Below are 13,870 nucleotides of genomic sequence, written 5' to 3' on the forward strand. Positions count from 1 at the left end.
TTGTCTAGTCGGAAATTTATGTGAATCAGCAGTCTAAGTGTGCTGCAGGGCTGAAACCAGATCCCAGCACCTCACACTTAGACTCTCATTCCCTTCAAGTCAGTCCATAAAATAAACTATAATCAGATCATGGCCAGCACCTGGTTTTTAAGATGATGTCTGCAATCATCCTAAAATCATGTCTTTGCATCCATACACCTGCTGAGGCCACGGGTTAGGTAGCCGAATAACAATTCAGCTGAATCAAACACTGTCAGTGAAGTGTTTCTCTTTATAATTTGTCAGTGTTTAGTTGGATTTTGTATAACTTTTCTCAGATTACTGGAGTGTCTCTCCTGATTCTTATATCTTATATGCATTATGTTTCATATCCCTCTAAATATTATTTACCTTTCTTTAATGACATTTTCAGGTGAGAGTACCTGAGGTTCTTCCTATATGAAAATATAGGGTTCTAAAAAGGACTTGAACTGTTTAAAATCTGACCCATCTCTCTGTCTTGCAGCACGTCAGCATGGCCGAGAAGACGCTGGAGCAGGGCTCGGTCAGCATCCCTATGGAGGAGACCAAACTCCATGGAGGAGCACCTCAGGAGGCACCACTGCTCACCCATCTGAAGAAAGTGGAAAACCACATCACTGAGGCCCAGCGCTTCTCCCACCTCCCACGACGCTCTGCTGTGGACCTGGAGTTCAATGAGCTCTCCTACACCATCCGCGAGGGTCCCTGGTGGAGGAGGAGAGGTACTGCAAGCTCAGTTTACACAGTAACCATGATGGATGAGCAAGCAAGCGCCACCCATGGCGATCAATATCTGGAGCACAGAAACTTCAAAGGATGCATTTAAAAGCCTTCTTGACATTTAGAAAACACATCTTTTTTCAGTGTTAGGCTGTTTTTCTCTCTCTGGCCTTGCTCTGTTGTACCCAGCCTTCACACACACACACACACACACACACACACACACACACACACACACACTTACAGACTTCCACCATGGTGTAGCAGCCGGTGCCCCTGCAAACTGTGCTACACTCAGCAGAGTTTAGACATAGTAAATAATTTACGCTCGCAGGCTGGCGCACTGCTTGCCTGTCTTTGCCCTGACGATAGGAGGTGGCAGTGAGTCAGGCCAACGGTTTGATCCACTCATGAAATATGGACAGAATTTAAACACACCATCCTGATTAATGACCAGTTACCAACCACTGGTCATTGTTGTCAACTAAACCACCCTCTGTAAACGTTTATATCTAGCTGCTCTTGTTTTTTAATAGGATGAGAATGGGCAGGAATCCTTTGTTTACATTCTTCACATGGGAGGCTCTATACATGATGCATTGCCGATCGTCTTGTGTCATTTTCAGTCTTTCATAATATTAATTTGCCTTATGATATGAAAGCCTGGAAGAGTGTTTGTTGTTCTGCTCTGAGACTTGAGTGTATGTAGAGTATACACGAGGAGGATCATGGCTAGAAGGAGGCAGAGCGAGGGATTCTGGTGCTGTGGTCCATAAATCAGCTGCATGTTGCATTACACTGATGCACATGTCTCAGCTTTTACTAATTAAACCAGTGCATTTCATAAAGAAGCTTGTTTGACTTTTAACTCTCTATCCTATCTCACTGAACCTCCTGCCATGTACTCTTATCCACCGCACATAAAAAAATAACAAGCCACACCTCACCTTGTAGTCAGTATATGGCTTTTATTTAACATGTGCTGCAGTTCGGTTCGAGGGGCTTGTCAGTGTTTGTGTGTAATTTAAAAAGCTACACTCAGAGCTGATTCTCCGCGATCCCTGGCTGCCTGATCAAGGCTGCAAAGCAGGTGTAATCACGCTGAGCTGTTTTTCTGAAGCATGTTGCTGCAGGCTATTTATTTCTGCTTAGAAAAAAACATATTATTTTATGCTGTTCCTGTTGAAGTATACTTTATGTAATTATACATTGAGTAGAAAATAAAGAGGATAAAAGGATGATGTGCAACATGAACCATGAGCCTTAAATCTGTGATATCATTTGTAATTTAATGTGTTTGAGTCACTGATGCACTACTCATGAGTCATTTCTTAAAATGCATGTGACGAACAGAAAGAGCTTACTAAGCGCGGGCTTGGTATGATTTCACTCTTGATTCCATGAATTCACAGAAAGATACTGTAATTTCGGTAAATGTAGAGTGGTATCTTTTATTGTAAAGGGGCTTTGGGTGGATAGGTATTGTATGGGCTACCCTTTGTCTGCATTTGCAGCCATTTATCCATGTTAGGATGAAGCTGCCGTGACCTGCTTTCCTGTTGAGGGTATTCTCCTCCTGAGGGAGATAACTGGTGAAACACTAGCCCGGCTATGAAGGGGGAAGGACAGGAGTGCAGGGAGAGCAGGAAAATGTTTATGTGCTTCTAGGTAATTATAGCCCAGCATTTTATTTACTGCGATTGTTCCTCTGCACCTATGCTGATGCTTTGAGTTTGTCAGGAGAAAAAGGAGTGTTGTCATTTCACAGAGATGAAATCACAGTTTATTCTTAGCATACTCTTTGCTTCTAGCCGAACTTATCACCATTCACATAATATATCAAATTTACTGTGATACAAAGTAATCAATGCTACTTCACTACTAACACTTTTTTTTTCAGAAAGGTTAGAAAAATGTGTAATTAGGTTGAATCCAATCAGGAAAGTATGAAAATAAGTGTGTACATGCTACACACAGTAATGTATGAAAGACTTGTATTTGAGCTTTTTATTTGTCTTGTCGACTGGCGTAGGTAAAATAATACTCAAGTCAATGGACTGCGCATTTGTCATGGGAATAATTTTAGCAGTTTATGTAGTATCTGTGTATCTGTGTACTAAATTTCCCATTGGCAGGGGAAATACCACAGAATACTCAAGGATATTAAACAGAGCCTTTGCCCAATTTTAGTTCTTTCATGCCTTTATTGTCTGTGCACACAATTTGTTACAGCTTGGAAAAATAATTTAATAATGTCCCCAGCAGGTTAATAGAATTGTGTTTTTCTTTAACGTGGTTTATCATTCTCCATTACTTGCCAAATTTGTCAAAACTAAGTTAATTGATCCACTTACATAAAATAAAGGGAAACTTCATAGAGAGTAACACACATAACAGTCAGTTTTGGAGCATATTATTTTATATGTTTAAAAGGCCTTTTGCCTTTCAGAATGACATTAAGGAATTTACATACATTTGTTTTAAAGAAGCAAACATTGATTAAGAGGAAACTAATTTTAAGGAACTAAAGAAGAGGAAACTAATTTTCTTGATGATGTTAGTTAATGGGAACAACAAATTCCTGGTGAGAATTGAATTGTCATCTGTATATGCTCCAATGTGAGACATCTGATGACCCCACCTCAGTAATGACTCATATTCATTAATCCATCCATTCAGGGTCAGGGTGGGCTGGAGTCAATCCCAGCTGACATCGGGTGAGACACACCCTGGACAGACCCTGGTGACAATAATTTGTCCGACAATTATTTTGAGATTAACTGTGAGAGCAGATGAAAATAACTGTCTGTTAACTCTGTGTGCCCTTGTGGTGTCAGGAGTGGACACACTCTGTGGCTCTCAGGACACTGGGCAGTCAGGATGTGTCTGCATCCTCGCACAGATAAGATCATTACTATACTCGACCTACAGCGCCGGGTTAGATCATCAGTATGCACCACATGCCAGAGCCTGACTGCTTCATTGACAGCAGACTACTCTGCTGTCTGAGTGGAAGCTGTCTGATATTGTAAAACTGTGAAGGAGGAGGGCGTATTGCTATTAGGCTATTTTCCTCAGAGAGTGATGGTTTAAGGGAGCTGGAAGCTGTGCTGAGACCCTAATTACACAGCTCGAGACAGGAAGAGGCAGGAAAGAGATGGGTGAGGTGAGGGAGACTGGGGTGACAATAACACAGGATACCTATTACGCGTTTTAATTTTCTGTATCTGGAAGTCAGTTCTGAAACAGGATCTTTTACTGTTTCCACTGAGCTTTAAGAACGGCAAAGGTTAGAAAATAGGTCATAAAAAACCTGAGCCATCTTCATTAGCAGGCCACACCGCAAACCATTTTTAAAGCCACTGCAAAGAAGTAATGCTAGTGGTTTTTCTAGTGTCGCCACTGAAGGTGTCGTCATGGTCCCAGTAGTGTTGTTGTATTTTTTGTACAGTACTGTTGTGGTGCTTATCTGGTGCCTAGCTCTCCTGTAAGTAAATGAAATCTTCTGGTTTTTGTTTTTTCAGTCTTTACAGCCAACATAACTGCAATTCTGCTGATTGCCTGTACGTCTTTTTCTGACATCCCGTGGTATCTCTAGTATTTTTAAATTGTGGCTGTTGTCAGTGTAACTTGTTAATAATGATAATAGTAATATGTGTGACAATACATTTGCTTGACCAGTTATGATGGACAGTACTGCTGCTGTAGCTCCTCCAGCGGGCGGGCTCCTGGTATTCAGATTTAGTAGTCTGCGACCTCCCATACTAAAGTTAAATTAGGCTCTCTATTTGTTCAACCAACCATGAAGACACTTGAAGAATCAGTGAAGCAAAGATCAGCAGGTTCCTACCATGGAAACAGGTCATTAGCCTAAACCAGACCCACCATTCACAGATCCTGGTTTCTGGAATATAACCTTCTAAAATCTGACTTTAAAACTTTTTGTATTTCCAACATTACCTTAATTATCTTGTTTTCTTTAATGCTTACTTTCTCTTGTCTGATTACTATTAGCCTACTTAATGCCGTAAATTTGTGTTGATGGATGTGATAACCTGTGGATTTTCAAAATAAATGTTGAAACGTTTTTTAATAGATAGATGTATGCCCTGTAAATGGGATAAAATGGTAAACATAAAAAAATGTTTCAACTTAATGACCATTTCCACTCCTAAATATATGGCTTAAAAACATCTATGTGAATTTTGGAAGGCAATTTCATATCGATTACAGCAATAAAAATAACTGAGCTTTTTCCTCTGTCAGGTTATAAAGCACTCCTCAAGTGTCTGTCGGGGAGATTCAACAGCAGAGAGCTGATTGGTATCATGGGGCCATCTGGAGCCGGAAAATCTACGCTAATGAATATACTGGCAGGGTACAGGTGAGATAGCATGAGATTTGTTATGGGAGTTTGTAGCGATCCCTGAACAGTTCTAATGTATTTGTATAAAATAAAACTTTTCATTTAATTCAGAGTTTATGTAATGGCTTCAATATTATTTTGTTTTTTGTTCGTAAACAGGGAGACGGGCATGAAGGGCCAGATTCTGGTGAATGGCCGACCAAGGGACCTAAGGACCTTTAGGAAGATGTCCTGCTACATCATGCAGGATGACATGCTGCTACCACACCTCACTGCGAGGGAGGCCATGATGGTGAGGCCATTAAAAAACACGCCCATCACGTAATGTAATCCTACTTTTTGATAATATCGTGCTCAATTCTGTCTGTCAGGTCTCTGCCAATCTGAAACTAAATGAGAGTATGCAGGTCAAAAAAGAACTGGTAAGTCTGGATATATTGACATTATATTACATTTCTACATACAGGATTAGTTGGCAGGAAACTTCTAAATGCCAATAGAATATCACTAACATTTCTATTTATTTTTTCAGGAATTCAATTTAATAGATTATATTCAAATAACCAGAATTCCCCAAACCCCACAGGAGAGTCTGGCTGCAGACAAGATACTGGACATCAAGTACAATAGTTGTGCATATACAGGAAGTCACATGACGTAAAGAGCCAAAAGTATTCCGGGTAACCAAAGCTACAGTTTTACACAAGAGCATATTGATTAACAGATGAACAAAGCAAAGAATGGCAGTTTTATGAACTTAGTTTTACCTGTTCTAAATATAGCCTATCACTGCACTTGCAGCTAAGAAAAAGCACACACTGCAGTAAAAGAAAAAGCAATCAGGGTTGATGTCTGCATTCGTGTCTGCAGCCAGGTCGCTCTACCTAATATTGCTCTCAATATTGTACATGTACATTAACAGATTTTATCGATGTATCACAATCATATTGTTATTGTAATTTATTGATTTAAACAGGGACGGGGTGATGTCCCATCTGTCAATTGGAGTACTGATTGGATTGCTTTATGTCAAAACATTAACCTTTGGTAAAACAAGGAAAAATGTATTGTGCCAGGTTTTTGTAACTTTTGTCACATATGCATCATGTACCCACACTCATCTGTGCCTCTGTCTAAGGTGGACGAGATCCTCACTGCCCTGGGTCTTCAGGAGTGTGCTCAGACACGGACCAACTGTCTTTCTGGGGGGCAATGTAAAAGACTGGCTATCGCCCTTGAGCTGGTCAACAATCCTCCTGTCATGTTCTTTGATGAACCCACCAGGTAGAGGATCACTCATCTAGCTTGAATCTGTTTAATCTGATATAAAAAATAAAATAAAATCTAAGCTAAATGCTGCGTATGGTCTCGGGTTTTCTGTCTGGCCTTGTTTCCTCTCCCAGTGGTCTGGACAGTGCATCCTGCTTCCAGGTTGTTTCCCTCATGAAGTCACTGGCTCAAGGAGGCAGGACAATTATCTGCACCATTCATCAGCCCAGTGCCAAACTCTTTGAGATGTTTGATAAGGTAACAGTGCTGGACACGTCTTGTCTAGCTGCTGCTCAGACCAGGACACTACAAGTTAGCACGATTCATTTCCAGCTGACAAGCAGCGCAGCAGTCAGTATCACGGCCTGTTGTTTTGCCAGTTGTTCATATATTATTCAAGGAGTCATTGTGTTGGAAACTAAGTTGATTACTCTCTATGTGCGTTCCTCCTCCATCAGCTGTACATCCTCAGTCAGGGTCAGTGCATATACAAGGGCACGGTCCCTTATCTCATCCCTTATCTGAAGAACCTGGGGCTCCACTGCCCGACATATCACAATCCTGCTGATTTCAGTAAGTTGAACATCTCCTTGTGTGTGTGTGTGTATCAGTACATTTTGTCTTACTAGCATGTCCTGTCTGTTCCAAGTCATTGAGGTGGCATCAGGGGAGTATGGAGACCTGAATCCAGTGCTGTTTGAGGCGGTTCAGGGAGGCCTGTGCTCTGAGGAAGGCAAGAAGAACTCCCGAGATAAGAGTGACTCTTCCTGCCCCTCTCAGTGCTACAGTGTAAGTTACACCTGTCCTTTAACCTGGCACCACACACTTACTTCACATCTCACAATAACAAAACATGTAAGCCCTACAGCCACAGATAACTGAAATAGTAATACCAGGGAATTGTTCAATTACAGGAAACCGCGTAAGGCTTTCTCAGTTTCCTTTTGAAGGATTAAGTGCATTCATTAAGCAATAAGTGATCTACTCATTGACATGAAAGATTCATCAAAAATGAAGTTATCACAGCCAGTAAAAAAATCAATACCCATGAAATGACTTTCATTGAAACAAAATAGCCTGTTAACCCTTTTCTGTCCACATTATTCCTGTTTTTTTTTTCCAAACCATTGCACCTCTCCGCTCGATCAGTCTGTCTCCTCAGACTCTCTCAGCTTCCTGTCTCTCTCTTTCCTAAATCCATACGTTGCTTTCCATAAGAGAATCAGCTAAATGTTAATGCTATGTAAACTGCCAAGAGGTCTCTTACTCCTATGCTATGTAGGATGCAGTTTTGCTCTTCTGCTCCTTTAAATATTTAATCACTTTATTGATCATTGTCTGTCCATTCCAAACTACTTTTGGGTTTTTGTGTGTAGGCGACAGCCAGTAAAATTTACCACCGACAAAGAGATTGTGATGTTCTGTATTCTTGCATTTGGTGTGTACATGCTGTCAATGTCTTTTTCCACAGGACACAGGTACCCTTGAGAAACATAGCTTTGCCACCAGTACATTCACACAGTTCTGCATCCTTTTTAAAAGGACCTTCGTCACAATATGCAGAGACACGGTAAAATAATAATTTTACCTAATTATTCCTGCTCACATTTTATGGCTGTGACAAGAAAGAAACAATAAAAACAAGATTACATCGATTCTTAATATCAGTTAAGGGTGTTTCAGTTGTGTTGATGCTGTATGTTTTGTTTTATTCAAGGTGCTGACTCACCTCAGGGTGATGTCCCATCTGTCAATTGGAGTACTGATTGGATTGCTTTATCTCAAAATTGGAAATGATGCCAGCAAGGTTTTCAACAACACCGGTTTCCTCTTTTTCTCCATGCTTTTCCTCATGTTTGCTGCCCTGATGCCCACTGTCCTAACCTGTAAGATGCTAAGCCTGGCAAAAGATTGGAAACATTGATTTCATGTGATATTTTTAAAGTTAAAGTGGAAAGTGTTTTAACGCTGCTGTTGTTCCACAGTTCCTCTGGAAATGTCAGTTTTTATAAGGGAACATCTCAACTATTGGTATAGTCTGAAGGCCTATTACTTGGCTAAAACCATGGCTGATGTACCATTCCAGGTAATACTTCCTTATTTGACACACAGTTGTTTGGCCATGCATAGAGTACAATTGAAATTAATGACACTAAAAAAAATCTCCTTCATAGGTTCTTTGTCCCATCATGTACTGCAGTATAGTGTACTGGATGACTGAACAGCCTCCAGAAGCAGGTCGCTATCTGCTTTTCATGGCCTTGTCTACATCCACGGCTCTAGTAGCCCAATCCCTGGGTCTGCTTATAGGGGCTGCATCAACGTCTCTACAGGTATGTGCACTGGCATACATAAAGTATTGGTTTAAAAGAAATTTCATTGAGCCAGTCATTTTTGATGAATGCTGCTTATTTGATCCACAGGTGGCAACCTTTGTGGGACCAGTCACAGCTATACCTGTGCTTCTCTTTTCTGGCTTCTTTGTCAATTTTGACACCATTCCCAAATATCTACAGTGGAGCTCTTATGTCTCCTATGTCAGGTACAGTCAGCTGTTTTGTACAGGTTAAATATCTACCTCCTTTATTTGATTTTTGGCCACTGCTCTTTGTGTTCAAGTTTTCTCTGACTTGGAATGATTCTCTTTAAGTGAGCCTGTGTTTTGTCCACTCTCAGGTATGGCTTTGAAGGGGTGATACTTTCTATCTATGGGATGAACCGTTCAGAACTGGAGTGCCCGGGCCTGGTGTGTAAGTTCCAAAAACCAGAGGAGGTCCTGCAGCTGCTGGATGTGGAGGATGCAAAGCTCTATGTGGACTTCATGGTGCTGGGGGTGTTCTTCCTGGTCCTCAGACTGGCTACCTATCTGGTCCTGCGCTACAAAGTGAAGTCAGAGCGTTAACCCATTCAGAGGTGATCACTGATGGATTCAGACACTCAAACAAATCCTGGCAGTGTGAGATAGTAAACAATCATATAGGCTCTCTTTCTTTGTCTCTAATTTGCATACTGTATATATACAAAGACATACACAAATCCAGTAAAGTCATCAGAAAGCTGTACTGCACCATCACCCAAACTGTACAATATTGTCTTTGAAACAGTTTGTTATTGAGGAACAAGGGACTGACTGGTTGTTCTACCCTTTGTGCACCATAAGTTGTCATCCAGGGAATAGTATTTCTCAGATCAATATTACCTGAAAATGAAAATATTGTGTCTGCACCATGCATAAAGAGAATACCCAACAAAGTAGCAGAAAGCATGTTTCTTTAAACTGAGAAGTTTGAATTTATACATATTTGGCCACACCAGGAAAGCACCACATAAATTATGGGGTAAAGCTCAAGGCATATGGGCCACAGTAACTATCTTGGTTTTGGAGTGTTACAATAACTTGTAGTGTTTCAGTCCAATGCCTAAGAAGGTAATCCACTGTCCACATTAGGACCCAGTTTATTGATACTTTATTGGACAGCAACAAGATTTTAAGATGGATACTTTTCAGCTACCATCAGGAAAAGTGGACACTTTCCATGCCAGTAAACATTTGTGCAACTACTCTCTCACCTGTGAGATCATCTTATCAGGTATTCTTACCAAGACGCTGAACTTGATGGCTTTTCTTTAAGGAATACAACCTTAAAAAGCCGACTGCCAGTGGATGACTGTCCTCACTTTCCATATCCAGTGTGGATCATTTTCACAAGCCTTCTGCCCTGCCAAGAATGTTGGTAGGATGTTGAGACAAATATTTGTGAAGATGTCCAAGTGTGTTTTACGTTCAACCTGCAGCCAGGCCTTTGATTCCTTACATGCTCTTTATTATAACACGTTTGTTTCTGCTATAACTGATGAAGCATTCTGTGAACTGGGAGCAAAATGTGAAAACAAGCGTGGACTGTTGCCTGTTGACTGAACGGTGTTATAGGTGACGTGCAATAGCCTATTCTATGGTTAAAAAAAAAGTGATGTTTTGTCTAATTGGTGTCGCACTTTTGACACAATCCTTTGAACTGCTTGTTATCAAATCATTGTATAATTCTTTAACCTCCCTCATCCCTGAGCTTCGAACAGAAATATCCTTTTCGCTCCCCTTCCTCTCTGCTTTGCTGATGTCTGACCGATGTGTGTTGTCCAAATCGATGCTAGATACTTGAAATGCAGGCTGGGCGGTTTCTTTTGTGCCTCTGAGCTAGAATGATTTGAGTTTGCTAAAATTGTTTGTAACTACACCTTAAATCAGTATACATGCTGGTTCACTCACACACACATGCACGCACACACACACACACACACATACATACACATACATGACTACATTTGCACACAAACACAAGCAAAGACACATTCACCCTTGCCGATGTTTAAAAGAGCCTCTCCTTGTCACAAGACAATGCAAATATTTTCCAATAGACTTGCTATGAAATATTTCTTAACTTAAACTATGCTTCTTAGTAATCCTTATTATAATGCATAAAATAATGTGAGCATATAATCAATGATTGTACAGTGAATATGTCATGCTGTAAACAAATGTACATTTGCACTTTTCAATGTATGGTTATTCTTTTTTTATTTATTTGTATTTAATTTTATTTTTATATATCTATGTGATGAGCGCTGCTTGAAAGTATATTGGGAAAACAGCAACTGAATGTTGCATGTTCAATTTAGGAATGAAATTTATGAAATATTACATTTCCAAGTGTAACATAATGATTTATAATTTCCTCATCCAAATGTATGTACCCTGCCATGTGTGAGGAGATGCTGCTTTCTGCTCAACATTTTTAGAATACCTGGAATCAAGTGCGCATCCCTGGTGTAGATAAAAAAAGAAATAATTGAGGGTATGAAGGTGATGTGTAATTGTGAGAAATGTGCCAGATGGATGAAGGAAAGGACAAACAACAGTCGACCAACATCATTATGTAGCTGTAAAGATTGGTTGGCTCTTTAGGAAGCAGCTGGATCAGAGAGCAGATCAGCAATCACTGGTCAGCAGGTGGAGACGGCATAGCGACAGTCACAGCACCTGAGGTGTGGATTCTGTCATTAATAGCAATAGTCAGCATTGTGACATGTAATTGTTATACCTCCCACTGCTGTGGCATCAGTCTGTTTATATGTTTTATATTAAGAACTTCTTTTGAGTGTTTTTGTTGTTACTACGTTTGTTATGTGCAATAATCACTCAAAGGTATTTCAACTCTATGAGACGATTTCATGAAGGAAAAATGTGACACTGCAATTAGATTATTATTTTTTTTCATCTTTTACGATTTAGTTGTGTCTTTGTTGCTTCTGTTTGGTAAAAGAGGCTAATTTGGTGCACAGGTTTACTGGGTGGTCCTTGTAATGATGTAATTAGAGAGACAGAGGCAGAATAATAACAATAGTAAACTCTACTGTAGAAGAGTGCTGGATACATTAGTGCCACTGGGCAGATCTTGTTTCAGTGTCTGACCCGGTCAAGATAACAGGTTCTCAAGTAAAAAAGCATAAAGTCAGTTTCCCTGCCATTACAGCAGATATGTGTTGTAACCGTCCCTAAATAATATCGAAAGCCACGAGTTGGAAGCAGATACTGTATGTGCGTATGGCTTCATTATAGTAAAACAGAAACTGAGAAAGAAGAAGAAAGATAACGAAAATGGCTCCAACCCAGAAACAAAACGAGGATAATTAGCAATGGTGAAGTCATTAACCAGTCTGGTAGAGTGTTGGCCTTAGGTCTAAAGACCTGTAGCACCAAAGAACAAAACTAATCATCATTTCTCTGCTGCAAAATGTTTAGAGGGTATATTTCTCAGTGAGTCCAACAATCTCATTCATTTTCTGACCAAAGAAAGTGCTCTGAAAAACATGCAGATCCTGCTGATTTTCTTGATTTCTAACGTTTCATTCCGCCAAAAACTGTCATATTTTTATAGGATTTGTTTCCCATTATCCCCAGGTCAGAAAACTAATCACTGCTGACAAACTTTATATGGCTCCAGACATTAAGTGATTTAATTTTAATCAAACGTAACAGTATTAAGAGGCTCAGGGAAGTGAGTGTGCAGGATGCAGCATATGTTCAAATCACTTCGCCACTTTTATTTATCATGTCACTATTTCACTGGTCTGACATAATAATCCACCTGACTTCATTACACTCATGCATGATATGTAATAATATGCAGCCTATCCCTGTACAGAAAACAGTGGTTGTCTGTTCAGTAGTGGAATGGAAAGGCTATTTAACACAGATTGTTTATTTTTTTTTTTTTTTGCTAAATATAATTTATCATTTACACTTTCATTTTAGTTTAATTTATGGTTTATCACCTCAAAAAAAAAATGCAAGTTCTGTATACTGAACGCTGTTCCAAGGATTATAATAAAGATCATTTATAACCACTGCCCATACTCAGTGAGATGCTTTAAGTGTAAGTGGAGAATGTATTATTTTTAAAATGCAAAGAACAATCAGCAAATATATTACTTATTTGCCTGTTCAACTTGTAACAGCTTCATGGTCGCTATTCTGACTTTAATTCCATGTGGTCTAATATCTAAATCTCCATGTTTCTGTGTATTAAGACAGTGGACACATTCTGTGAAAAAGCTGTTTATTTTTCTCCCATGAAGTTAGATATGTTTGCAGACAACAGGGACCCCTTCTGGCAAGACATTTATACCACTTCTTATGAAAGAATGCAGTAGCATGGCAGGTCCCTCCATATAATGCAGTGTCTTTGCAGTACTGTGTATGAAAATGAAACTTCAATATCGTGTCATAGCCAAACATTGTTTTCTTCATTGATACCACTGTTAATACAGTCTGTATCTGTTTGGGAACACACAAAAATGGCTCCTACACACTGACAATGTGTGATACTAAATTATGCTAATTTGTTCGAGGAACATTTTTAAATGTGGGTACTCGCTGTTCTGGCTGTTTATGAGTACTGCAAAAGCATCAGAGGGGCTGGTTAAACCCTAATAAGGTAGAGGTGGAGGAGGACAAAGCTCTCTGCACCAACACATGCAGCTACTGTTACATTAGCCCTGATACAGTCTGAGCTCCTCCACAGGAACACAACCAACCTTTTCCTACATGTTCAGGCTATGTTAGTTAGACCTAAAACAAAACCAGGTCTCACAGCTGAGCAGCAGGGTCAAGGATGAGCTCAGGTCTCAGGGTTAGTGCCTCAGAAAACGTGGTAAACCATGAATGTAGATTTGCTGCTTTAGGTATTTAAAAAAATCCCATTGAACTTAGATTTCTGAATTTGTTAATATTAGTTTATTTTTAATCAGATCCTAACAGGTCTGCTGTATAGTGGAGCTATGTGCTTGCCTGATATAGATTGCATCATACAATGCATGGTGAAATACTGCCTGTGCCCAGTCTGGGTGATATGATTGAAAGCTATGGATCAGCTACTGCCTTATGGTGAGATGTCACTGCCATATATAATGGCACCATGCACTTATGCATATATA

The 13,870-nt window shown here is 39.9% G+C and overlaps 1 protein-coding gene across 1 annotated transcript; it reads left to right on the forward strand.

Moving 5' to 3' along the window:
• Positions 1-514: 514 nt before the first annotated feature.
• Positions 515-9,278, forward strand: abcg4a (ATP-binding cassette, sub-family G (WHITE), member 4a). The gene is made up of 14 exons (XM_026328673.1): positions 515-743; positions 5,008-5,125; positions 5,267-5,399; positions 5,479-5,529; positions 6,246-6,391; positions 6,511-6,634; positions 6,835-6,949; positions 7,026-7,165; positions 7,848-7,946; positions 8,094-8,262; positions 8,362-8,462; positions 8,551-8,709; positions 8,800-8,918; positions 9,053-9,278. Exons 1-14 carry the CDS (start codon positions 515-517, stop codon positions 9,276-9,278), a joined length of 1,929 nt encoding a protein of 642 aa, XP_026184458.1.
• The last annotated feature ends 4,592 nt before the right edge of the window (positions 9,279-13,870 follow it).

This window comes from Mastacembelus armatus, chromosome 14 (assembly GCF_900324485.2).
Source record: "Mastacembelus armatus chromosome 14, fMasArm1.2, whole genome shotgun sequence".
NCBI classification, from domain to species: Eukaryota; Metazoa; Chordata; class Actinopteri; order Synbranchiformes; family Mastacembelidae; genus Mastacembelus; species Mastacembelus armatus.